The 27443-nt window shown below is 46.6% G+C and overlaps 1 protein-coding gene across 2 annotated transcripts in view; it reads left to right on the forward strand.

Annotated features, from left to right (window-relative positions):
* Positions 1-219: 219 nt before the first annotated feature.
* Positions 220-27443, forward strand: part of Sfxn1 (sideroflexin 1) — a 35983-nt gene continuing 8759 nt past the window's right edge. The window contains exons 1-8 of one of the 2 annotated variants that reach the window (XM_032884570.1): positions 220-328; positions 13963-14137; positions 17096-17266; positions 19540-19638; positions 20611-20686; positions 21213-21298; positions 22119-22246; positions 25047-25096. In XM_032884570.1, the coding sequence (XP_032740461.1) occupies positions 13974-14137; positions 17096-17266; positions 19540-19638; positions 20611-20686; positions 21213-21298; positions 22119-22246; positions 25047-25096 (774 nt within the window). In that variant the 5' untranslated portion in view covers positions 220-328; positions 13963-13973. Of the gene's footprint in view, positions 329-389; positions 494-13962; positions 14138-17095; positions 17267-19539; positions 19639-20610; positions 20687-21212; positions 21299-22118; positions 22247-25046; positions 25097-27443 lie in introns of those variants that run through there. The other variant, XM_032884571.1, reaches the window with a different exon arrangement.

Consider the following 27443-nt stretch of genomic DNA (forward strand, 5'->3'; position numbering starts at 1 on the left):
GGTCCAACCTGGCTAAGCTCACGATCCTCCAGAAAAGACCTCTAATCTGCACCTCCCCTGTGGTCCGTCTCTGTCCAGCAGCCAGTTACTCTTTCGGAGGTGGCACTGGTCTAGTTTTTCTTATAGCTCTGGCTGTGCCAAGCGCCACATTAAGAAGCATTAGCCCAAATGAATGGAGAGCAGTGGTGGTCTAAGGAAACCAAATTGGAAAACAGTGGCATTGACCTGGGCCGCCGCTAGGATGAACTTAGGCGTTCTCGGTGGGGTCAGAAGCAGAGACGCAGGCACAAGGGGCGTGCGCAGACTGCGGAGTTCAGCAGCCAAAGCAGTGAGTGACACCGAGGCAGAGGCAGGAACCTCTGGGCGGGGCCGCGCGTCGTGAGCGCGCGTCGGGGCCGCGCTCCTGGGGGCGGCGCGCGGGACCGTGACGCTTCCGGCAGCGGGAGGCGGCGCGGAGCGGGACCGAGAGGCGCGGGTGGCGGCCGGGGAGGCGGTGAGTGGCGGGGGGCTGCGGAGCGCGCGCGGGGAACCGGGGACGCGCGGGCTGGCGCGGTCTCGGGAACTGCGGGGGACCCAGCAGGGTCTGCTGTGCGCCCTGGAGTGTGCCTGGGGCGGGTACCTAAGCCGGGGGACCTCGTGGGTCCGCAGTTCTCGCCTGGGGCTAGGGAGGCCCCAGTTTGGAACTGATCTTATGGAACAGATGTGAAGGGGCGCGTCACGCACCGTGCCACGCGTCCCTGGCCACCGCATGACGAAACTTGCTGGGTGCAAGCGGCCAAGATGGCTGCCAGGGGACTGTCTCCACGAGGATGGGCGCGCGCAATTGCCAGGTGACCAGGTGGCTCTTGGTAGCTGCGACTCGGAGGTCGGCAAGGAGACCACCTGGTGGCTGACCTCCAACTCTTAATCTCTTTTAGGGACCGAAGTGTCCCAGGTAGGGCCAGGGGACCCGCACCCTCAGCTCCTACATCCCGTTACCTCTGATCATCTCAGGTCCAACCGCCCCAGAATGACAATGACCACACTAAGGTCTGTGTCTCCGGGGTTAGATCTCTGACTTTTGTGTTCACCAATGCCGCCAAATCCTTAGTACTGTCTCCATAATCCAGATTTGGAGTTGAGTCACTTGCCTGAAGTGTCACAGTTGATTGTTTCCATCTGTGTACCCTTACTGAAAATTTATTGAGAGACCTCATGGAAAAGCGTAGTTCTGCTGGACTTCAGCGTTTGAGCACTTACCCAGAACTCTTTATAGTTTTCTCATACTCCTGATTTCCTCCTCTGCTACCTACTTTGGGCGCCTCTAGACAGCAGCTCTCAACCGTGGTCACATATCAGATATTTATATTGCAATTCATAACAATAGCAAAATTATGGTTGTGCAATGGCAACGAAATAATTTTATAGTTGGGGGAATCACTAAAACCACGAGATGCTGTATTACATACAAGTTGCAGCATTAGGGAGGTTGAAACCCACTGCCTAGATTTTTTTTTCTTTCAGTCTGTGCTCCAGGCAGAGGCCGGAGTTAGGGAGGCAAGCACTCAGGTAAACAAGGTGATTTTTGTGGCTCTTAGAATGTTGGACTCAGGCTTACTGTGTGAAGGAGAGCTGTTTGGAGGACAAATGGAAGCTCGGCAAGAAGTCCCAGTGCCCCTTCCTCCCTTTTGGACTGAGGCTGTCACGTTCACAGGGATGACAGTGTTTGGGAAGAGTTTGTTAGTTCCCACCCAGCTCTGATAAGGAATTGCTCCATCTGTGTATTCAAGGGTTACGTGAAGGGTGCAGCCAGAGGTCTGCAAAATGGAGAGTGCACTTAGTTTTTTCTGTGAAAGTTTGGTGAAACACCTCCCACCCCCACCCCAGGTCTGCAGCAAAAGTTGGCTAAGAGGAAACATCCCCTTTCCCCTCCTTACTTCCTGCCAAGAAGGCTGTAAAGACAGCCAGGCCAAAAGGACTCTAAAAGCAGTGGGCCATGGTCTCTTTTATCTAAAGTGTGTGTGTGTGTGTGTGTGTGTGTGTGTGTGTGTGTGTGTGTGTGTGTGTGTGTGTGGATATGTCTGGGAACGGCCTATGTGCAAGTGCCCTTAGAGGCCAGAAGAGGGCATCAGCTCCCTCTGGAATTGGAGTTGCCCACGGTGGCAAACTGCCAGACGAGGACTGAGGAACCAGATTCAGGTCCTCTGAAAGAGTGCCCAGCCTGTTGACCACTTGGCCGCCTCCCAGACCCTCACCTTGTTACTATCGGGGTCTGAAAATGAAACAAAGTGTCACTGCAGAAATGAGACACAAAGTGTCACTGCTGAAATGGCTTCAGCTGTGCAAACAAGATGCCTTTAGCTTTGTGAAGTTGTGGAAAAGTCCAATTTACAGTTAGAGCCCAAGGTAAGATATCTAGAATGGTTTGTAATAGTATATTTTGGGTTTTTTTTTTCCTAGCTATTCATTTGAAAGTAAAAACTCATTGATAGGACTCCATCATTGTGCAAACTTCATATATCACTTAATGAGGGAGAGGGAGAACACCCAGGTCCTTTCATCTGTACAAAGTTCAAATTTATTGTTTAGTTGATGCTATTAATTGGTAACATAATTTTATAGACTTTGTTATATACAATCTATGAGTTGATTTGTTTTTCCCAGAGCTAAGGACTAAATTCAGGGCCTTGAACTTGCTAAGCAAGCATTCTACCACTGAGCCAAACTCCCAACGCCAAGTTGTTGCTTTTGAATGGCAAATCATTGGACTGAATATGTCCATAATATTCTGTTCATGGTTGAGTAGTATGTTACCATTTTTGCAGGCTAATGCCACCATCTCAAAGGCAAATCAATACAATTTTCATATGGTTTCACCCTATTCTGATATATATATATATATATATATATATATCATTTTAAAGAATATTATTTTAAATTTAATTTATATATAGGGGTGTGTGTGTTTTAAAATATATATTATAAAAGCATGTCCAGTTACAATGGGTTTGTTCTACAAACTCCTTGCTTTCAAGACACAAACTATAATTTTCATATCTATGGTTTAATCTCCTCAATGACTGTGACCATAAGGAGGGACCACTGTGGAGCAGGTGACTAGCTAAAAAAAAGCCAAACAGAAATTAGTAACTAATTGGCATTGATTTCATGTGATCATCCATTGCAGACACTTCACCTCTTACATCCAAAACTGTGGTAAGTACAGAACGTGGGGAGATACCTTAGGAGGCCATGAGGACTCAGCAGTCTGATGCTGCATGGAAACCCCAGTATCTGGACCTGAGGAGCCCCAAACAGTGGACCACAGTGGTTCTATTGGGCTACTTCACACCTGCTCAGCCCCAACAGAGCCAAACTGGATAATAAGCCCCACCTCCCTTTCAGTACAGGGACTAGAGCCAAGGCAAGTCTCAGCCAGGGAGCTATGTCCCTGCCCCAGACCTTTGCTTAGCTTCTCCAAAGTACAGTTGTTTTAACCAACGACCTGCCTTCTGGTTTAATAATATAATTACCATTGTTAATCGTTAGCCAGGGTTAAAGGTTTGTCACAAATCACTGAGGAAGCTCATTCCGTGTTCATTTTCTATGAAATTTCTAAGAATTCCTTTTCTAAGCCAATAATTGGACATTTTCTGGCATGTATCTAAAGGTTTGGAATTTGGTTTATTTTGAAGAAGCTTCTTTTGCTTAGGAACGTGTGAGAATCTCTGGAAAGTGAGTGCAGCCACTGCCAGTGAGGACAGCATCTTCCGCTCTCCATCATGGCTTGTTCAGTGACCCTACCTTTGCCACTTTCCATTTATGAGGTCAATACCGCCTTCCACAGGACGATCTTACCGGCTCTGCGAAATAGCTCCAGTGTCCGGTTTCTTCATCAGAAAAATGAGATTCAGGATAAAAAGTAACTCCTTTTTGGTGGGGTCGTAAAGTCCACGCTTTGATCCAAGTCATGTTCATTTGGCTCACTTCCCATTCTGTTAGTTATCAGAGTCCATCCGGCTCCCAGGGTAGGTCACAAACTTGGGGTCCTCTCTAGATGGGAGCCAGCCTGGAAAAAACAGGCCAGTAACAGCAGGTACAAAGAGTGGGGCATCATTGGAATATTTAGACTGCTCTAGCTCAGACCTTGAAGGTCTTCCCTAAGTCTGGGTCACTTGGTTGTTGTTTTAATTTTTCTCCAGCCGTGTTTGCCAGCTTGCTGGTCTTAGGAATATTCCCAGTGTACCTCTGACAAACTAGTTTTCCCTCAGCTGTTCTGTCAGACTCTCTACATCGATGCTGTTCCCCAGTCACAGGCATTTCTCAAGGGGACAGAGATTTTTGGCAGTAAGTGACAGGGGCTCACATCTGGGCGCTGGCTGAGTTAAGGAACTGCCTTCCTGTGCCGCATGAGGCTGGTGACAGGGATAGTTTAGATGGGGATGCTGTGAGGACAGCTTTTTGAGTGATTAGCAAATGTTAGTACTTAATGGTAGCTGGAAATCCATGTTTATAAATCTTTTTAAGACATTGAGTAGCACGGTTCAGTTCTCCAAGTAGTTAGCAGAGCTGAGGTTTGAGCTCTGCCCACAAGCATAAGTTTCTGCCTTTAGCTTTGCAGCAGCTCTCACGCATATGCCACACCCCTCCATCGCAAGCTACAGAACATCTGGCCAAGGTGGGTATGGCATCTCAGGTCAATGCAGGTGACTAGCCCACTGGTTAACAGTGCCCAATCATAACAAACGTAACTTGGAGTCCCAGAGGAGGACCTGGGAAGGAAGAACCCCAGGGCCTAAGTGTCAAGGGCTGGACCTTTCCCTTACCCAGCTATATGGTGCAGGGAGGATTCTCCCTGCCAGAGGAAGGGCTATGGTATTCTCACCGAATTGCTCATGAAGATTAGGACATGTTGTGTTGTAAACATGAGCAATCTGGTTCCCCTGTTACCTAGTGAGGCTAAGACCAGGAGACAGCGTGACCTCACTAGCAGCAGCAGTGAGTTTCCACACACAGGCCTTCCTGCCAGGGGCTTCACGTACAAGACTTACTTGGCATTTCTAAGGGGTCTAGTTTTTCAGCCAGGCGAGTGCCCAAGTGGTTGCTAAATCTTCCACTAGCCAGTTTTCTCGATGTGGTTTCTGAATTGTCAACTAGTCCTCAGGGATCCTCGATGCTTGGTGTGGGGGTGGGAGTAGGGGTCCTATAACACCTAAAGGAACATGGTCAGGTGGGATGAGGAGTGTTGTTCTTTGATATTTTCTTGTTTTCAAGTAAGAATGGTTTTCTTGGTTAATTATAATTTCTTTGGAGAGAATAGTCTTGACAGAAATGTGAGAGTAAGGCTTCTAAGTACCAGGAGCAAGTTAATTCAGTCATCGCTTCAGTTACCGTATGCGGTGCTGGGAGGGAGCCGACCCAGCCATTGGCCTTACGGTATAATGTTCTGAGGAGATACCGTCTTCCTGTTTTGCCTTGCATGTGACTTAGCTGTTGTGAAGTTTAAAGCAGTTTGAGCCCATTGAAATAAAGACTATTCTGACCAATGTGTGGATTCAAACACCAGTCAGTGCCATCCCAATCCCAGACAGGGTTTGCTGGGTTAGCGGTCTGACAACGCCCCTCCAGCAAGCTTGGATGAAGCCTGTGCATAAACAACTTGTTGTGTGATGGGTCTTTGTATGCGCACTAGAAGAGATTAATGCAGGATATGTTCCGCTATACTCTGTTTGCTTTTCAACCTGATGCTTTGCATGTTGAGAACGTTGGAAACAAGCCTAAGCCAGGGAAACCGCCTTAGTGTGCACTGGCCGTGTTTGTTAATGAATGTCTACAGAGACTAGAGAAATGTGTTTGGATGAGGCTCCCCGAGACTTGGCCAAGAGATCAAATGTTAGCACTAACAGAGTGTCCCTGTCCTCTTGGAAAGCTGCTTCGAGGTCTGACGCAATGATTCATCAGGTACCTGGTGCTGGGCCTGAGGTAGATCTCCAAGATCTCCACCTTCAGGAGAACCAACTATTGCGAGTTTTCCTCTGACTTGTATGTCATGGCACACATGCACACCTGTGCACATGCGCATTTACACACGCATGCACACGCACACATACACACATGCAAAATGGATAAATTTTTTTAAATGGGTGCCTCTATGGATAAGAGTGCTTGTTATGGGGGTCTCTGCTAACACCAGGGACAGCAGGGTAATGGTCAGTGAGAGCCTAGAAGGAAATTGGTTCAACACAGCTCAGTACCCAGGGTTGGTTCAAAATTTGCAAGTCTGGGGCTGGTGAGATGGCTCAGCGGTTAAGAGCCCCGACTGCTCTTCCAGAGGTCCTGAGTTCAATTCCCAGCAACCACATGGTGGCTCACAACCATCTGTAAAGAGATCCAATGCCCTCTTCTGGTGTATCTGAAGACAGCTACAATGTACTTATATATAATAAATGAATTAAAAAAAAAAAAAGGAAAAATAATTCGCAAGTCTGATACCAGGCAGTTTGGTTTTTTTTTTTTTTTTAGGCATATTTAAGGACAGCACAATTTGGGGAAAAGTTTCCTGGTGACAATGACCTCAATCCCATGTGCACAGAAAAGCTTAAGGCACGGAATGACTACATCAAGATTCTTTGTAACGCACATATGACATCTTCCGTAAAGATGAGTTCTATAGCCTGACTATATGTGCCATCCTAAAGGTCGGGGGTTGGGTGGGGGTGGGGGTAGGATCTGGTGTGGTCTCAGTCATTCAGAGAGTGCAAAGTCTCCAGGTCATAAATCACTCCCACTATCTGCCTTCTGGACAGAAAACAGGATCTCCAGTCTCTTCTTTTGAAGAGACCAACCGCGTGTTTCACATTCCTGGCTTTCCCTGGTGCTTCCCTCTGGACCTTCTCTCTCAAGGACCTCCGTGCCTCCTGCAATTCATCGCTCATGCAGAGCGCCTGGGTTTGAGTCCCAGCACCCACAGCGGCAGCTCACCACCATCCATAATTCCAGTTCTCAAGGCAGCATAGGGCTATAATTATTAATTACCCTAGTGGCCAACATCCTAAATTGTCTATGAGACTGAGAGTGGATGACTGGGAAAAGCTCATAAGCACTCACAGACAAATGGCTCTAAATCTCTTTGCTTCTTAGTAAGCTGTAGAAAATGCTTTACATCTCACCTCCTCTTCTTGTTGGTTGGACTCTTACAAAAGCAGGTGTTTTAAAAAAAAAAAAAACACCACGGTGCTAACTCTAAGAATTAAAATCGCTCAGAAAAAAAGATCCTTTAATAGGAGTCCATAGCCCAACTAACCTGTGGAATGAGGCAGCAGCGGGACAGACTCGGTTCAGAACTAACCCCCAGATGGCCCAAACTCCAGGAGTTACAGTTCAGTGTTTGAAATGTACAGGGAGACCTCTTGCCCCAAGTCTGTTTTCTGGTGTGTCAGCTGCGGGCAGGCTCGTGTGGTTGTGGCACTGGTTCCCTTTGGTCTGTGAAACGGGAGAAATCCGCCGATGTGCTATGTGAACCCCAGCACCGCTCCCCTGCAGCTGGTAATGCTGTGAATGCCTCCTCTGGCTGCTGTATCTAGTACGACCGACATGGGGTGTGACCCTGACGGTCTAGCACCTTTGCTGGTTGTCTGGAGGGAGAGCATTTTAACAGTCTGGAGAATGGTCAAAGCCTCAGGGAGACGTGACGAGAAGGTACTCCCAACCCATTGTCTCCTGTCTCTCTGGGGTATTTCATTTGCCTCTGGTGTATCCAAGCCGAGATGTTCTTGAACATTCTTGGCTATTGTGTGCCACTGACGTATGGCATTTTTCACTATCCGTGCCTCCATCTGCAGTTGGGAAGGTGTGGGTCCCCTCCGACATCTTGAACTATCTGTGGCCGTATGACATCGGTGCCTTCCCCAGTATCAGTGTGAGGCAGAGCACTGGAAGGCCTTTCTGCTGGCAGCCAGCAGCCTCTCCCAGCTGACTCATCGGATGGGGGACCCACACCAATGATTATCACACGGCTCTTCTTTTCTTTCCTGCCTCAAGAAAATCTCTAAAAACGTCAGTTTGAACTCTGCCCACTCTCAACCTTCAGGATGAGTCTGTCACTAAAGCCATTGGACGCCTGCTTGCTCCCTGGATGTTAACCAGACATTCATGAATCCGAATCCATCCTTGTTACTTCACCCATCCCCCCACCACAACCTCACATCTGAGATGTGTGTGTGGCATTCCCAGCAGGCTGACTAGTCTGTGCCAAGCAGGCACCCCATCTCTGTATGTCACTCAGGCCGGTAACCCGGGTAACCAGTGCCACCACCATCCGGCTGCTGCTTTGTTCACGATGCAGCGGTTTGCCCACAGTCCCGTGCAGCAGCCCCTTCCTTGGCCCCATGCTTGACCCAAAGTGAAGCTGGCCAGGCATCCTCTCAGCCTTGCTTCCTCTGTCCTTCCTCCACCTGACACATACATTGCTCCTGAGTACCCAGTACAAGAACAACCCTGTTCCTGCCCATGGCTGACCCAAGTGAACTTGGGAATCAGGGTGGAGGAGGGGCCGGAGGGGAGGTAGGCTTTCCAGTTTTCTTTTTGTTTGTCTGTGTTTTTTGTTTTGTTTTTTTAAAATAGAACCAGTCAGTTCCCGAAGAAATCAAAAGTGGAGAAAGTGAAAGCCCGGCTTGCTGGTGGAGATTCATACTTTAAAAAGGGTCTGGGCATCTGATCGCAGTAAAGAGTTAAATTTTATCTGGCTTGCTATCGGCAGTCGGGGTGCTGATACCGAGTTACTGATGAATCTGGTGGCCTGGGCGTGGGAGGCACAGGTTCCTGCATCCAGTTTGTGTCAGTAGAGAGCCACTTGAACTCACAGTGAGGGAATGGGGCCCTGTTTGTTCCGTTTGCCACACTAACAAACCACACACTTAGTATCTAAGTCAAGTTTATTTATTCTCTTAGTGTGCTGGAAGTCAGACGCCTGACTGGAGGCTCTGGGAAGAGTCCCTTTCCCTTTCCAGTCACCGGAAGCCCCTGAGCTGCTCAGCTGTCCGCCCAGCCTCACTCGGGCTCCAGCTCGGGACTCTGGACCCACTCGGATAATCACATACAGCATTTCCCCAGCTCCTGGGTACATGGTGTGCACATCTTGGGTGGGAGATCATTTTTCCGCCCCCAAGGACAAGGCCTTCCAGTGGGGCTTTGTGGTTTCTGAGGTTTGACAGTTTAGCCTGGGGTATGAAGGTCTCTGTGCAGGCAAAGCTGCCCCTGCTTCCTTCCTCTGCAGGTTGGGAATGGCCTCTGAAAATCTTTCCTGGGGCTGGAGAGATGGCTTAGCGGTTAAGAGCACTGACTGCTCTTCCTGAGGTCCTGAGTTCAATCCAGCAACCACATGGTGGCTCACAACCATCTGTAATGGGATCCGATGCCCTCTTCTGGTGTGTCTGAAGACAGCTCCAGTGTATTCACAAACAATAAATAAATAAAATCTTAAAAAAGAAAGGAAGAATGAAAATCTTTCCTCATCTGTAAGATGTCTGCTGTGTAGAAAGGACACAGTGGTTGTGGAAAATGGGCTGTCTTACTTCCGCACTGTCCTGAGGGGAGAGCACATCCTCTCAAGGATCCAGGGTATCCCTGTGTTTAATAGAAAACTGTTCACTTCCTGGCCATCTTTTTCCCTTAGAAGGGATATTTCATAAGGCCTCTCAAGTGTTCCTGTGGCTCTGTTGGGCTATGCTCTATGAAGTTTTAATGTCCATTGTACTAGAAGTTTCTTTCTAAGAAGTTTTCTCTTATTTAGAGAAAAAAGGGAACCTCAGAGACTCCATCCAGCTCTCTATAGATAGTAACTGATTTTATCCTTTAAAAAAAAATGCTTAAAAAGACCAGAGAGGAAAGGTGATGTGCTGGGGTCCCCTTTCACCTTCAGCTATGTCCCCTGACAGTATTTCCTTCCCTTGGGTCTCCGTTTTCCTGTCTGTATGATGACCTGGTTGGATAATGCATTTGTAAGGTCCTGTATGGTTCTTATGTGATACTACCACAAGGTATTCAGTCTGTTATAATGGCATAATGTTGGTTACAATTTAGCCAAAATGGTGCTTGCGCTTGACACATTGGACAAAGTGTGTTGTTAACTGGAGTTTTATGAAGGCTATATTTAAAATGTTGCCTGTTATCTGGCATAAAGGAGAAAGAATGCTCTAGAGAAAACCTAGGTATCCTGTGGCCCCTGGGGAAGAGTTTACTCTAGCCTGAGGAACATCAGAGGGAGGGCAGGAAGAGGACATCAGCCATATAGCCGCGTGTAGAGCATGGTTCAGTGTCCGCCCATCAAGCTGAAGGTTTGTGCCTAGTCACATGTCCTGCCAGCCTCGGGCAGGCCTACTGTGTGAGAATCTCTTGAAGGCATGTGTGTGTTTTTAAAAGCTCACCTCCACGTGATGCATCCTGTGCTTTAGAGCTTCTGTCTTTGACGGGGCCTTTGTAGGAAAAAACCGAGCCTTTGATGTGATGGCCATCTTTGCTTTTGAGTTTCTCTGGGCTTAGTGCCATCCTTCCATCCTTAGCTGTAACTCTGACAGTCGTTATCAACTGCTGCTGCTGCTGCTGCTGCTACTACTACTACTACTACTACTACTACTACTACTACTAATAATAATAATAATAATAATAATAATAATAATACTATTTGCCTAAGCAGTAAAAATTCCTTAATAACCGTCATCTGCAAACCGAAGGCAGGTCAGACCAGCTTGAGGTGTAGACAACCTTTGGGTTCAGGACTCACGTTCCTGATTCCCCTTCATTACGGAAATGCCTTGGCTAACTCTATGGACGAGTCTGGAAGCTTCCATACATATGAACTGCAGTTTTGATTTTACTGTTTGTAGGTTGCGTAAATAATCCATGTTTCCACACAGTGACACAGCCTTTCGATGTCCATGAGCCCCATTTTCCTGCTAGTGACCAATGATCAACCATGGTCCAAAAGCATTGAATGAAAAATTTCAAAAAAAAAAACAGCAAAATATTTTGAGAGGGAACACAGTCACACAGCTTATATTGTCGTGTGTATTGTAACATTCCTAAGTCGTGCTAACTTCTTGCTGTGCCTAATTTATTGATTAACCTTATTCTGATTATAAATATATAGAAAAATATATAGGGGTCCATACAGTCTGCGGTCTCAGATATCTGCTGCGGAATCCCACAGATAAGGGGAATTACTACGTGTCTCTGTCCCTGGATTTAACATATACAACTGTTTATTCTAATTTATACTTTGGGTCTGTTCTGCATTATAACCTTATCAGGGAACAGTCAGCTGCTGTCCAATGAAGGTGTACTTCCGGGCTCACCGTGGTAAGGGAGATCACTACCAGGGGAGTTGTGTGGTCTTGAGCCAAGCAGAGAAGGATGGTCTACCTCAGTACTGTGGAGAACAGTGGAGTTTATTGTGGCAGCATTAGGATGAGCAGAAACCATGACTGGGGAACGAAGCTTGCACTGTGAAGTGGACCCATATCCTTGTTTCCTTGGAAACGGCGATGTTGAGACGGACTTAGGATGCTGAGTCCAGAATGTCCCTAACGTGAAGCCCCGTGCCTGGGCTGGGAACTCAGTGACTCTCGTGCTGGGAGCAGAGGAGGGCGGGGTTGGCTGGTCCTTATGTTTCCAATCACAACGTTTGTGAGCATCTATGATGATACAGAGCCAAATCTGCCCGCTAGGATGGTGTCACTCAGACATGGAGCTGTGGGTTCTTCACAGATGGGAGGAAAGTGGTTTTCTATTGGCTCTGCGCCTGCTTTCATCTGGGCCTGCTGTCCCAACCCGCTTTATCAATAGCGAGATTTTACTCTCTTGCTTCACCGCCACTCTGCTTCAGGCTTGGGTGCCTGACTGACCTGTTCGATTTTGACCCAGTGGTCAGTGATGCATTATAACGAACAAATGGTAGGGCGACCTGACATTTGCATCTGATGCCTTGGTGCTCCCTAGAATTCATGAAGCATTAAAGAAAGTTGCGGTTAGCACTAAAGTTAGAAACAGAAATTAAAAGGTGTAAGATTATATGAGGCCTCCGTAGTGATTGGATCCTTTGACCCATGGTCACCAGAGAATTCAGCTGAGAAAATCACCAGATAGAACAGAGGAGAGCCCCAGACAAGGCTGTGGTGTTCTGTGTAGAGAACTAGCACAAAGCAGGACTAAAGGGTTATCGCGGGCCCACAGTCATGAGCTGACACCGCTGGAGGACTTTTATGAAACGACTATAAGTGGACATCCAAGAAAAGGGTGGAGAGGTTGTAAGAGGCAGCAGGGGTGGGCTGATCTGCTAGGAAACAGTGTCCTCTGGGTGGAATGGGCAAACTGCACCCACTTACTCTTAACAGTATGGGCTGCCTGAGTGAGACCATGCCAGTCCATATTCCGGATGAGGGAAGGACTCTGTCAGCTGCTAAGGAAGGAGTTTTCTTCAGGGTGAACCATCTGATAGGCTCCCATGCTGAAGTGGTTAGTATTACACCTATGTACATACCTGGACTTGAGATGTGTGTGTGTGTATATGTGTGTGTGTGTGTGTGTGTGTATGTATACATATATATGTAATATATACATATATAATACATATTTTTAGAACAGGTTATAAATTTGAGAGGGGGATGTAGAGGGGACACAGGACTGTTAGGGGAGGGATAGATACAATGAAAACATTATATTCATGTATGGAATTCTAAAATAATAAATAAAATTTAAAAGATAGCATATCAAAACTTTATATACTTGTAGACGTTTTCTACAAGGAAAGGAATGTCTAAAGGCAGCATCAATTATGGCAGAAAGGCTGGATTGTGGGAAAATTTCTTTATTTACATAGTAAGGTGGTGGTTTTCAGCAAACCAGAAGCGTGTGGTACAACCCTTCAGTGCAGTTCTGAAGTAAGCAATATTCTTCAGAAGTAAATGAGCAGTCATGGACCAGAGAGCAGGCATGCTGTGAGGGAAGGGGAAGGCGCCATCTTTGGTCTGTGGGGCAGTCAGCTTGTGTTGCTTATCTCTGTGTTTCTGGTAAATTAAAGAAGATGATCTTTAATTTTAGATGAGTGGTTCTGTGTTGAACGGGCTGAGAGAACCTGTCTTTTTCAGTTTTATAATTGTTAGCATCTGTTATCATTATTCATTATTGATAATTTTACAATCTTGTTATGTCGTCCATTACGTCCAGCAGGAATGACATTCGTTAGGCCAGAATGTGGTAACTTCGACATCAGCTGCTTTGCTCGGGCACATGCCTAGATCATTCTCCATCCTATCTTTTGAGACAGGGTCCCCTGCTGAACCTAGAGCTGGCCAGTTTGGCTCAACTCACCGGCCGGGAGCTCTAGGCTTGGTCCACAGTGCCGGGTGGCAGGCAGTTTACTAAGTGAGCCGTCCCCTCCCTGCCCCCAGTTCCCGTTATGTTAAAACTTTGTGTGTTTCTGTCTTATCTAGAGTCATTCTGACTTTCCTACAGGAAAACAATGATGAAACACTATGTCCTTTAGAGAGGAGAAAGATGTTGTAAATTTCTGACGTCTGTCTGAAATACATTGAGGTCTATAAACAGCTTGCTTTGGTTCAGAACAGTTTCCACCTTGCCAATTATGGGCCGCATGCACCCCATGATAGCTAAGAGTGTGACCAAACAAATCAAGACTTAAACGTGAAATTTTTTTTTGTGGTTTTTGGTTTTTTTTATTAACTGCTTATTGGTATGTGTGGAAGAGAAAGTGCGTGCTCTGTGTGGGGGAGGGAGTAAGCAATGGAAATCAGGGGACAAATTTGTGGAGTTGATTCTCCTACCTTTGATGTAGGTTCCAGGAGTAGAAAGCAGGTCACCCTGTTAGCATGATAAGCCTTTGCTGGCCGAGTGTCTTTACATGCGGGTTAAGCGTCGACTGGAAAATGGCTTGTAGTAACCTCACCTGGCTTGTCTTTCCCTTTTCAGGATCTGGGACAATGTCTGGGGAAGTGCCACCCAACATTAACATCAAGGAGCCTCGATGGGACCAGAGCACGTTCATTGGCCGAGCCAGTCACTTCTTCACGGTTACTGATCCCAGAAACATCCTTTTAACGAACGAACAGCTAGAGAATGCGAGGAAAGTGGTGCACGATTACAGGTAACGCCACCCCACCCAGGCTGCGCTTCCCGGCTTACCTTAACGCCACCCACTCTTGCATGGTGCGCGATTGCAGGTAACGCCCCCGTGCGTTTCTTGGCTTACCATAAGATAACGATTAATCAAGTTAGTTGTTCTCAAACTGCTTCGTGATTTTGTAGAACATTTTTTCCCAGTAAACGGCTGCTTACCAAAACAAATCAATAAATAGGAAGACTGAGTAGAACCACAAAGAGCCGGTGTTCGCTGTAGCTGTGAGGTTTCTTCCCCCAGAGTCCTGTATCCTTTTCTCTAACACAACTGTGTCAAGCATCCTTCTGTCTTTGCATAGAAACAGCCTCATTCAGGAAACTGGCTCCCGAGACCTGGGCTAGGGCCACTGCTGCTGAGACACAGCCCCAGTGAGAGAGACTTTCTGGGTGTGTGTTTAGATGGGAAGGAATCTGACTGCAGTCCAGGGATGCAGATGTGAGATGCACCCGGTCCCTGAGAGAGCCACACAGGAGTTTAAGAGGACAGCCACCCATGCAGAGACCATCTCAGCTACTCAGGAGACTGGGGCAGGAGACTCATCTAGCCAGTGTCCAAGACAAACCTGAGCAGTGTTGTAAGACCCCATCTCAAAAATTAATAAGGAACGTATGGAACTAAATGCAAATAAACATCATGCATTCTATAGGAAATACCCTAACCTCAGAGTTTGTATCCTTTGGGACGGCTAATTCAGCAGTAGGTGTATTTTCCTATAAGAGACTGAATAAGAAATACTTTAGGGGGCTAGAGGGTAGCTTGCATTTAAGAGCGCTCCTGTCCTTGTAGAGAACCTGCGTTCAGCTCCCAGCTCCCACACGGTAGCTTCAACTGCCTGTAAGTCCACTTCTAGGGGATCTGATGCCTCCTTCTGACTTCCAAAGGCCCAGACACACATGTGGTGCGCACACACATGCTCTTATACACACAGAGAGAGAGAGAGAGAGAGAGAGAGAGAGAGAGAGAGAGAGAGAGAGAGAATGTTTTGAAAGAATAAATTCTTCAGGCTTCGTTCACCTCAAGGAGCCTCAGTCACATCACAATTGTGTTAGCTCTTTTTATAATGTAAGAGCTCCATGATCCAAGGAACATCCAGGCCCTGGACAGTCATTGGCTGACTTCTGCTCTAGGGAAAAGCCAATCAGATACAGGGAATTGGACCATCAGGAGCTTTTCCAAAGGTCTACCTTTGGCGAGGCAGTTAGAAAGGGACCAGCACATAGTAAATAAAGTCTGACCGGATTCTGCAGGATGTCAAGAGAGGGAGGAAGGAAGGTAGGTTGGAAGCTTGGTCATGGAGCCTTTTGGAAACATACTCAGAAACAGTGCAGAGGAAGACCTCCCACATAAGCAGGAATTTGGGGAGTTCAGTATTCTTTGTGAGACTGAAACATGAGACAGAGAGATAGCAGGCTGACCACTTGGACAGAAGATGCCAAGACGAAGAGACCAAAAACTTTAAAATCCCATGGAAAAGTTCAAACCTCCGCTGGAAACAACGTTCAGGAACTAACAGCAGAGGAAGTAAGCCCAGCATGAGAGGTCAGCAAAGCCTAGCAAAAGGGCCAGCAGGCGTTTTCAGGTCTTGACATAGTCTCTCTCGGGGCTGTTCTGAAACTGTGACAATTGCTCTGATCACCTGAATCAGGCTCAGGATTGTCCTTGCCCTTCCCTGAACACGAAAATGTAAGGAGTGAAAGGATGTCTTTGTTACATTAGTAGTTCCCTTGGTGATTTTTCTGACCAAAATACCTGACAGATAACCCAAAAGAAGGCTCATTCTACTCACCGTTTCCATGGTTACTACAGAGAAAAAGGGAGGTCGGCTCTTCCCTCATGCATTCCTGTATCCCATCTCATTTCAGGAGACTGCTCTCTCTTCCCCAGGCAGCAGTGTTAAGGCTCTTATGACAGAAGTTCTCAGTGGACGGAGTACTTCTCGAATACCTTTAATCCTCCTGGATAGGATTCTTATAAACAGTTTTGGGGTGGGTCAAGGTCTGACAGCAGGTACTCCCTATTGGCTTGGTCTGAGAGCTTGGGAAGACCTCATCTATATATGGGAGGGCGTGGTCTTGCTTCTACTGTCTGATAGCCACAAGCCTCTCTACAGGGGGGTGGGGTGGGATGCTGTAGCTAGAGGGGTCTGGCCTCCTGGGAATTTAGGGGACCACCTACTGTCCCTTAGGGTCACCGGGGTAATGACCTTATCTCCACCGGGAACCAGGATACCTTTCACAGCTCCCCGCCCCACAGTGGTTAGTGAACATCTGGTTTGTATCATACCTTAAACACCTAGGAAGACTGTATTTGCCCAAACGTTTCCAGTAGCAAACAGTAGATACGCTGTGGGCAATTTCAGAGCTCCACTGAATTTGAATATTTTCTAAATTTCTGAGGAATATTCCATTGATGATAAAAATACGACAAAATGTGCACCGAAGGGACCCTAACCCGTTCGCCAACTACAGGCTTAAAGCAGTAGCCTTGAGTGCTGTAGTGTTGGTCTGATTGGCTGAAAGTGGTTGGGAGTTTTCCGAATTCAGATGACACTTTTGACACGTCATTTAAAACAACGAATGTCTTCAGGCTGAACACTCCTCGGTAGGCATGTTACTTCCTGTCATTTTCCGAATTACGGATAATTGAGAAGAGTGGGTTTGAGGAGTTCGCCGTCACCAGTTTCGTCCTATGCTCTAGGCTGCGAGCGTAGGTGGGTCAGGGGCAAGGCGCATGCTCAGTATGCAGGAGGCTCTGGGTTCAATCCTGAGCACCCAAAACATAAATATTTAACAAGACAATGATTACAACCCACGCTCTAACAGGCCTGCCAGGTCCCATAGGCATAATAAAGTGTTGAAAACCACATAGCCCATGGTCAGCGACGCCTGAAAGGCAGTTGCTGGACCGACTGTTGTCATCTTCCAGGCAAGGAATCGTTCCTGCCGGCCTCACGGAAAATGAGTTATGGAGAGCGAAGTACGCGTATGACTCGGCCTTCCATCCCGACACGGGTGAAAAGATGACTCTGATAGGAAGAATGTCGGCTCAGGTCCCGATGAACATGACCATCACGGGCTGCATGATGACCTTCTACCGGTACGTTCCTGCAGGATGGTACTTATCTCATGTTAGTCCGTGCCCTATTGCAGTCGTCCAAAGAGCATTTTAATATGAGTTCTACTGAAATGAGTGTCACAGTGACTATGTTGACACGAATGATGAGTTCATCCCTACAGCGTGTCAGAGCATGGTGTACCCCATAAATATAGTCAGTAAAAACATAAAAGAAGGTGTAGGGCGGGCGAGATGGCTCTTTGAGTCAAAGGGCTTGCCACCGAGCCTGAACACATGGTTTCATTTCTGGGAACCACTCGGAGCGAGCCGGGTTGTTCTAAGTCATCCTCTGACCCCCATGTGCGTGCATGGGCACGTGCATACAAAATAAGTAAAAATTCAAATTAAAAACTTAAAATAAAGTGGAACATATGACAGCCGGAAATAAGATGGAGGTGGATAGAGTGGTTCACCCCTGCAAGCATGGCTCTTGGGAGGCTAAGACTTTGAGTGTGAGGCCAGCCTGGCCATACAGTTGACACCTGTCTCAGACTAACAAGCACAGCAAACAAAAGTAATTACGAAGACAAAATGAGGCAGTGTTGCTTTTACATTAAGATATCATTTTTGCCAAGCAACCAGAGCTTCCAGGGACTAAGCCACTACCTAAAGACTATACATGGACTGACCCTGGACTCTGACCTCATAGGTAGCAATGAATATCCTAGTAAGAGCACCAGTGGAAGGGGAAGCCCTGGGTCCTGCTAAGACTGAACCCCAGTGAACTAGACTGTTGGGGGAGGGGCAATGGGGGAGGGGTGGGGAGGGAACACCCATAAGGAAGGGAGGGGGAGGGGGATGTTTGCCCGAAACCAGGAAAGGAATAACACTCGAAATGTATATAAGAAATATTCAAGTTAATATAAAAAAAAAAAAGATATCATTTCATCTTTACTTCCGCTCTCAGCGAATGCTGCTGCTCTCTTCAACAGCCTCTAGCATGAAATTTGCAAATAGACATCCGTTTTATCTGGACACGGAGGCTCGTGCCTGGGATCTTAGCACACAGGAAGGAGACTAAGGCGCTCAGAGGTCACGAGTTTGACATTTGTGGCAAACAAAATAAATTAATTATAATGATGATAATAATAACTCAATCATTTTATTTAAATGTGTGTTTTGCCTCGAATGATGCAAAGCGAGGGGCCAGAGAAGTGGCCCCGTGACTAAGTGCACTCCCTTGCTGCACTTGACACTAGCTCAGCCCCTAGCAGCTCGGGCAGCTCACAACTCTGCAATTCCAGTTTCAAGGGACTAGCACCTTCCGACAGGCACTGTACACACATGGTGCACACACATACAGGCAGGCAATATACTCATACACCAAAGATAAAAATAGAGATTTTTTTTTAAAAGATACTAAATAATACCTTTGTGTAAAAGGAAGTTGACATTTTCCCCAAGTCTGAAGGTCTTAAGAAAATGAGATAGGAAAAAAAAAAAAAACCCAGAAACAAATTCTTCTGCTCTTTCTCTCTGCAGATTCAGAGGGGATTAGGCATAGCGATAGACAAAAGATACAGCGTCTTCATGGATTAAATCCATAAGAGCCAAGCCTGCTTTGCTTGCAAATGGTTTTGTTTTACCCAAGAAAAGAAATCTGTTTATATCTACTCTTTGCAAGTCTTTTTATAAGTTTTATTTATTTGTGATAGAAGACATCCTGAATAGTCTTCTTGTCAACTTGACACAAGCTAGCGTCATTTGGGAAGGGAGGCTTTCAATGAAGCAAATCTTATCATAAAACTGACCATTAGGCAAGTCTGTTAGGCATTTTCTTGATTAATAATTGATATGGGAGAGACCAGCTCACGGTGAGTAATGCCACCCCTGGGCCAGAGGTCCTGGGTTCTATAAGAAAGCAGGCTGAGCAAGCCATGAGGAGCAAGCCAGTAAGCAGCACCCCTCCATGACCTCTGCATCAGCTCCTGCCTCCAGGTTCCTGCCTTAAGTCCCTACCCTGACTTCCTTCGATGATGGACTGTAAATGTAGAAGTGTCAGCTGAGATAAACCCTTTCCTCCCCAAGTGACTTTTAGTCTTGACGTTCACCACAGCAGTACAAACCCAAAGTCAGGAGTCTTGTGAGCTTGATAATAAGGAAACAAAGTGTCAAGCTAGATGCTCTGTAGACTTACCCCAGGCTATCCCCCTGCATAGTGCTTTTCCTTGCTGATAGTTGATGGTTAGCATCTCTTTACATACTGAGAGATGCTCACTGACGCTCGTGGTAGGTGATAACTTGCTGTGTTTTAGGACCACACCGGCTGTGCTCTTCTGGCAGTGGATAAACCAGTCCTTCAATGCCGTGGTCAACTACACCAACAGAAGCGGTGACGCTCCCCTCACTGTAAAGTAAGTCTACGGGGCCAGCCTGTCCTCCATGAGCCCCTGCTTCTTACCTAGCTGTGCACTTATACACACGGCTTGCTCATGCAATGTCTCTCCTCCTCCCTCTCTGTCCGATATTGTCCTGCCTTCTCTGATGTCATTTGTGCTATTAGCTGTATAATGCTGTCTGTCTTAGACGCCCAAGCTCAGGGCCCTGCAGAATGCCTACCAGACAGCCCTCAGCCCTGCCTCTGTGAAATAGCTCCCTCTGGGCTGCATGAATCAAAGCTACTAGTCTCGAAACAAAATGAAGGGACCTTGCAGTTGTGCGACATTTGTAGATGCTTTGCTTTTAAAAAGTGCCTCATTTCTGGATTCCAAAGAAAGCAATGGGCTTATGAATTTGTCTCCTGTGGGGGTGGGAGGTGTGGACAAGCCAAGACTGAATAAATAAAACCATAGACATCACTCACACAATATTTGAAAGAGAAATCGTTTTCCTGTTTATTTTTGAAAATTGCCTTTGACTCCTAATACTTCCTATCATCAAGAGAAGCAAAGGACACTGAAACCTGCCACCCAGTGGTGTTTCTCATGCTGAGCAGAACGGTTCAGGCTCGGCTGCACATTAGAGATGAGATTGGAATTTTTATACAGTGAGTTAACACTGTAAGAGTGGCAGTTCTGCCCTTTGCTTTCTGTGTGTACGTTCAGATCTTGAGCAATAATTTTGGTCTGTGCAAATGTGCCTCGGACACTTAGCCCAGAGGCTTCCCTGAGTCTGTGGCTTTCCTCACACTCCCAGCTCTGCTCCTTCCTCACCTTCCATGTGTGCCTCATCTGCGTGTCTGCTTGTCTGGGGTTGTAGCTCATTTTTAGGAATGTGTTTGCTTTGTTTCTGGATTCTCACGCTGACGGAGTGACCCCAGATTTTCTCTACAGGCTCTCTGTTTCTTCATGTTACCTGTCATTTACACAGTGGCTTATTCTTTTCAGTGAGCTGGGAACGGCTTATGTTTCTGCAACAACCGGCGCCGTGGCGACAGCCCTTGGACTCAATGCCCTAACCAAGGTACTGTAGCTTTATTTCCATGGTAACATGTCACTCTGGGTGCCTCTGTCACTTTTCAGGGGTTCCCGTCACTCGGTTTTCTTGTAGCCATCTTCAACTGCATATTTTAATTGTAACTTCTGGTGGATCCAGGAAGGGCTGTACTTAGTAACATCATCCAAGACTGGTCTGTTCCCGGCTCTGAGGAGTAACTATTAAATGTTTTTTTCTAAAAGGCCCTCCTGAGACCAGAATGGGAGTCAGGGCATGTGCCCTGAAGAGGTAGAGCTGGCATCTGAAATCTAAGTTCTGGAATTTGGTCCATGTGCTTTCAGCTCTTAAACTAAGCTATCCAAGTGTCTGAGATGGATACATTGTCTCTGCGTCCTTGCCAGTGATACAAAAATACTTCTAAGCCAAAAGTTTGAGGGCCTCTTGGCCTGGCTCTATCCAGCCAGGATTGCCGTGCTTTTAGAAGGACATAAGCATTTCCATTCAGCCATCCAGGAAAAGTAAGACAATGCTTCTGGAATTATCTTTTCTATAGCATGTGTCGCCGCTGATAGGACGTTTTGTTCCCTTCGCTGCTGTAGCTGCTGCTAACTGCATTAACATCCCACTGATGAGACAAAGGTAAGATGAACACTTAGGCCGGGCAAGGCGGCCCCTGTGCTTGACAATAGAATTTAGAAAGGAAATGAATTCTGAGCTCTGCTTTGAAATACTCTGGGATGGGGATTGTAAGGGCAAGTCCATTGGGTTCTTACTTACTGAAGTGGGCCTAAAAGTGCCTAGAGGCTTAGAATGCTTGCCCTTCCTATTTCAAAGGTGTGTTTGTAACCTACACTCTCTGCAAAGAAAGAATTCTATAAGATCAAGACCAGAGAGCAAAGCAAAGGTTTCTTGGTTATTTTTCCCTCCTTGGAATTTTCTTATGCAGCTTAAGGTGATTTCAGTCTCTTAGAATGGATAGAAATAGAAGAAGAGTATTAAAACCAGAGCTATAATAAGAGTTGGGCTCCCAGTGTTGGGAACTGTAGCTAATGAATATCTAACAGGGCTATGTTGCACTGACTTCAATGCCTGAGTTCACTCAAAAACGCTATGTGCTGTGTCTAGTTCTGATTTAGAAAGTTGTTCAAATCTGTACAGGAGCATAGAAATTAACCTCACCTTTGAGCTAGCATATCCACCCCTCAAATCGTATCATTACTGGAAAGGTACATCCTTGGGGCTGGGAGGTGGGGTCCTTGTATTATTTTCCCTTTGTGCCTATCACGGGAGGCTTCTTGAACCTGTTAATGGCATTTAAAAATAGGCTTATCAGTGCCAGAAATGACACTTGAGTGGGAAAGTGGATGAAGGAGGCACTTGATCTTTCTCAACAGAGTCCTCCTTCAGGATGCTCCCCGAAGGCATCTGTGAACCGATTTGTGTGTGTTCTACCCTTCAGGGAACTCAAGGTTGGTATTCCTGTCACTGATGAGAATGGCACACGCTTGGGAGAATCGACCAACGCAGCAAAGCAAGCCATCACGCAGGTGGTCATCTCCAGGATCCTCATGGCGGCCCCTGGCATGGGTGAGTGAGGGTGGGGCTCCTGCCCTGTGGTTTATACCAAGCGCTGATGTATCAGTAAACAGGGCAGCAAGGGATTCCGCCTTGTGGAAATTACCTTCTGATGGTTCCAGGAATGACCAAGTAAAAAAAATGTGGACTACAAATGGAACAGCCTTTACCCAAATGCTTGGGGCTTTCAGAAATGTCCCAGATTTAGGATTTGTTTGGGTTTTGGAACATATAACAAGCTGTCTTGAAGATAAGGCCCAAAGTTAAATTCGAAGTTTAGCCATGATTCATATGCGTCTTGTACATGGGGCCGAAACATAATTTCATGCAATCTTGCTAATGGTTTCATGCTATAGTGGGTGTGTGTTTTAACTGATGTGTCATGTGACCTGAGAGTGGCTGACCATTTACTTAGGACATCAGTTGGTTCTCAATAAGTTTCTGATCTGAGAATATTTCAGAGCTAAGAGCTAAGGAAAGGGGATGGTGGGGAATAGAAGAAGCATGGCCCACAGGCAAGGGACAGGGTAGACATGATGAATCAGAGGTAGAGTGGGCATCACTGGGGAAGCAGGAACTTGCTGTTTGTGTGGGAGGCATTCTGCAAAGGCAGGTGTAGCTGGAGGAGAGAGGCTTTTAAGAGACCTCAAAGACTGGAGATTCCTCGAGCCAACTGTGGGGCTGGCGACTGGGACATTCTAAGCTCTGCACAATAGAGGACCATGCACAGTTTTGAACTTGGTAATTGTGTGAACATGGGTGCTATGTGAGATCAGGTTCAAGGGGGGCTTCAGGGGTGAGTGGAGACTGTTCAGAAAGCTGTCTCAGCACCACAGGCAGCAAACCATGCCTCGTTAGACCAATGTGGGGATGAGAGTGAGTGGAGTGAGCTGTGGATTATGTAAATGTTATGAAGATGTGTCCAAAGTCTGTGGAGAATACTTTCTACTGAAGTTCTCCCCGGAGCATGGGACAATGTCATGCTGAGGACAGTTTTTAGAAAATGCACGCCTGACCCCTACTCTGGTATTTACATGGTGTGGGGTCAGCATACACTGAGAAAACATCTGTGTCATATTAAGACCCTTGGAGAATCTCTTGTCTACCCAGTGGGCTGCTTAGAGGGCCTAGAGATGCTTAGAATCAAATGGAAGTGGCGACCTCTGCAGGAAAAACAAAGGAAGAAAGCCAGGAGTAAATGTGCTTGAACTTCTTCGCCTAAGCTCCGTGGAAACAGCACTTGGCTATTAGGAGATGCTCTCCCATGATGGGTGTCTGTCAGCTGCTGCCTGGTTTGCTTGCTGATATTTTGACTGTTGTCACATGCTGTGCTGAACTGGCTAGTCTGAATGAGCAACAAAAGAAGAAAAGTGCAGGAAGTAAAACTGAGGAGTTTCCCATTGACCCTGTGTACATCCAGAGACCTAATCGACTTTCAAAAAGGAAAACACTTGTGGATTGAACACACTCCCGCTTTCTTGTTATCCCTCGGGGATACAATGTAACATAGTATAATGTTATACTATGTGCTGCAAGTCACCTAGAGATGACCCAGCTATGAAGGCTGAATATCCATGCACTTTGTCCCGATAAGGAGACCTGGATGCAGTCCCCTGTAGATACTGAGAGACGAGCGCTATTGCATATCAGCTAACTCACCTCTGTCTAACCGATCAGAAGAACCCCTCTGTACTCTAGTGGGATGCCAGTGTGGTCTGTGAAGGTATCTAGGAAACTACAGCCCCGCCACATACAGAAACTCCATTGAGTCCAAGACCAATGCTTGTCACTGCCAAAGAAAAGGCTATGAGCCCCCAGCACACCTCGGGAGCCCTGATTTCCAGACTTCCTTAAAACAGCATTGTGCCTCAGTGTCCCCTCAGCTTCAGCCCCGCATGTACTTTGGGTTGAGGCTTTCCCGTTTTCTGAGATGCCCTCCTGCCACAGTCAGCCAAGTCAGCGCCTGTGCTTCCAGAAGCTTGGTTATTTTCCACGCTGTTTCTTCCCCAGAGAAGACCCAGTCTCTCCGTGCTATTGGCATCTGTGAGAGTCATGGGCATGCTGAAACAGTCAACGTGTTGTTACACCGCTAAAGGCTCTGAGCTAACGAATGGGTGCTGTCTCCCACAAAACAGCCAGGTTAATGTAATGGTCCCTGTTTCATAAGTGGGAAAACAGGAAACTCAGGCTCTGAGAAACTGGGTAAGTGCTCCAGGATCTCCAGCTGCCAAGGTGCCTCAAATGTCCAGAACAGTTTTCATCTGAGCCAAAGCAGGACCCTTGCATGGTAGACACCCAAGGAAAATGACATTTATTTTGCTAACAAAGAAAGAAAAACATTCCTGGTGTCTAATATTATAAATTTAAGGCAAAAAGTATCTTTATGTATGTGCATGTTGTATGTATGCTACATGCATGCAGTCATGTGTGTAGAGGCTAAAGATTCCCTGGACCTAAAGTTACAGCCGATTTCTGAGTGGCTGAGTGTGGGTGGGTGCTGGGAACCAAACCAGATCCTCTCTGAGAGCCACACCCATCTTAACCACTTAGCCATCTCTAAGCCCCCATTCCCTTCTTTATTATTATTTCCGTTGGATAAATCTGTGAGGCGTGCTGGGATAACTCAACTTGCATCTGATGTATAACAATCAGTAAACCTAAATTCAATCATTTAAAGATTGTTCCAGTAGATTTCATTCTGCCCAGGTAAAACTAACCTAAAAGGGACACAGCTTTCTCTCAGATTGTTGTGGGGAACTCCACTGCAAACAGGCAATAAGTACAGATTTAAGTGGCCCTGTCTTTATTACAGCCATCCCTCCGTTTATCATGAACACCTTGGAGAAGAAAGCCTTTTTGAAGGTAAGACGAGTTCCGTCTGCTGTCATTCTATGAGTCCTTTTCTTCCTTTTCTCTGTTTGTTTCTGTGTTTTTCGAGGCAGAGTTTCTCTACACAGTCTTGGCTATTCTGGAACTCACTGTGTAGACCAGGCTGACTTTGAACTCACAGAGATTTACCTACCGCTGCCTCCCGAGTGCTGGGACTAAAGGTGTGCACCACCACGCCTGGCTGTGAGTCCTTTTCGGTTCTCTTCAGACTTCACACTGAACAGAACGGTTTGAGCGACTGTGGGTGCCCGTGCTTACTTACCAGGCCAAGGTTACCTGATGTGGCTGGCGAGAAATTAAGCCAGGCTTGGGTTGGTGGCGCCACCGCAAGACTGAGGCGGTGACAAGTTCGTTAAGCATAATCAGACTTTTTATACCTTTCTCAGAGACAGAATACAGTGACAGTTTCCATGATCGATACAGTTGGAGCTGCCCAGATACAATGGCCTTTGCAAGCCATACAGAGTACACAAGGTTAATATCTACTGTCCTGGCCAGCTTCCCTCCTCCCTTAGCTTCTAAGGGAACACACAGAGACACACGACACTTCACTACCTGAAGGCACACAGTGCCCCAGGAACCAGGGACTCTAACCTGAAAAACCTATGGGGCAAGCCTCTCCAGGCAGCTAGGCCAGGCTAACTTTGTGCTTTTCTACAAGTGTCCGTTAGAAAGTTACAAAGTTGCTCCCAAGTGACAGCTTGAAGGGCAGTTTCCCTTGGAAAGTTACAAGTTGCTTCTGAGAAGGTCTCTCTACTTGGCTGTATCTGCTGCATACCTAGCTGGGTGAAGTGGGAAGATGGCAGGGACTCTGGAGTGTGCGAAGTTACATTGGTAATGGAAAGGTCTGGAGAAGTAGCTTCATGGAACACTGGATTTAGCATTTATTTCTCTTTGGAAGTCAGCGCATCTAACAGTTTATTAATCCATCAACTGTTTGACCTGAAGGCCTAGAAATATTCCACAAGGAAGTATGTATTGTGCTCACCTTCTCTGTGTCCCTCAGATTGTGTGTATGGATTAACCCCATTGGGATGGCTCTTTCGTATCCTGCTGTGTGTGGAGGGTACTCAGGAACAGAGGTCCTGGCCCTCCCTGGAGGGACGGGTAAGCACAGCAGCTCCCTTGGGGTGGACCATTTGAGTCTTAAAAGCAGAACTGTGAGAACAAGGGTGTGTCATTCATAAAAGTTGAGAAAAGGGGATGCTGTCTCAGACCAGGTGCTTCTGGATGAGGCTGTTATGAATATTCATAGGTTCATGGACCCCATTTGGACACCTAGGGAAAGGAAGACCAAATGACAGGTGAAACTTTCTCTGTATAAGCCAAGAAAATGCACTGTGAGGAGACAATGTGAGCACCTCACCGGGCCCCTGTAAGGGAAAGGAACTCTAAGCCGTGCTCCCAGAACCCCTGGGGACATGAAGAATTGAAACCCACAAGCTATACTTTCTGAAACACCAAGGCTTTGTCACTCTAATGTGGCAATGTGCAATAGTGTCAGACTGCTAGGTACTGACAAAATGTCTCTTCTCTCTTGGAGCATTGTCAGAGGAAGCCCTCCTGCTTCTCTGGAAAACCATACCCGGGAGGCTGCTGGTGGCCTTAGCCTCAAATTAACAAAAAGGCAAAAGCAGTAGCTCATACTTATGCAGTGAGCCTGTCAACTCGGCAGTGGATCCCTTAGGTCTCAGTTACCTAGGGTCACCCACAGTCCAGAAATACTAAGTGGAAAATTCCACGAACCAGCGATGCATATGTCTTAAATAGTGAATGGACCTTTCTGAATGGTCCTCTGCATCCCGTCTAGAGTGTGAATTAGCTTCTTGTGCAGGGTGTCCGTGCTGTTCATGTTATCTGCCTGTCAGTCACCCGGCAGCCACCTCTCTGCTCGTGTCAGCTGCCACAGTTTCACAGTGCTTGCTTCTGAGTGTCCCTTAATTATTCAGTAACGGCCCAAAGGCAGGTTGTGCTCCTGGCAGTTTCATTATGTTGTATTGTAATAATTCTTATTCTTAGAACTAATAACTGTGTAATTAGCTACTGCCAATATTGTTATTGTTAGCTCAGTATCTCTGATTTATGTTAAATGTGGTCATAGGAAACTATATGTAAGCAGAAACGTGGTACATGCCCGGCTTGGCGCTATCCAAGCTTCCAGGCAACCACTTGGGGGGCTTGGGTAAGGGGAATTGACATCTAGAACAAAATGACATTGTGTCCTCTTTTGCCACTAATCTACTTCAATAAATTGTTATTTTGAGGATACCCAAAAGAACTTTTACTGAAGTCTTTTTCTCTAGTACAAAGTTTAGGAACT

The sequence above is a fragment of the Rattus rattus genome, chromosome 14, assembly GCF_011064425.1.
Source record: "Rattus rattus isolate New Zealand chromosome 14, Rrattus_CSIRO_v1, whole genome shotgun sequence".
In the NCBI taxonomy this organism is placed as follows: Eukaryota; Metazoa; Chordata; class Mammalia; order Rodentia; family Muridae; genus Rattus; species Rattus rattus.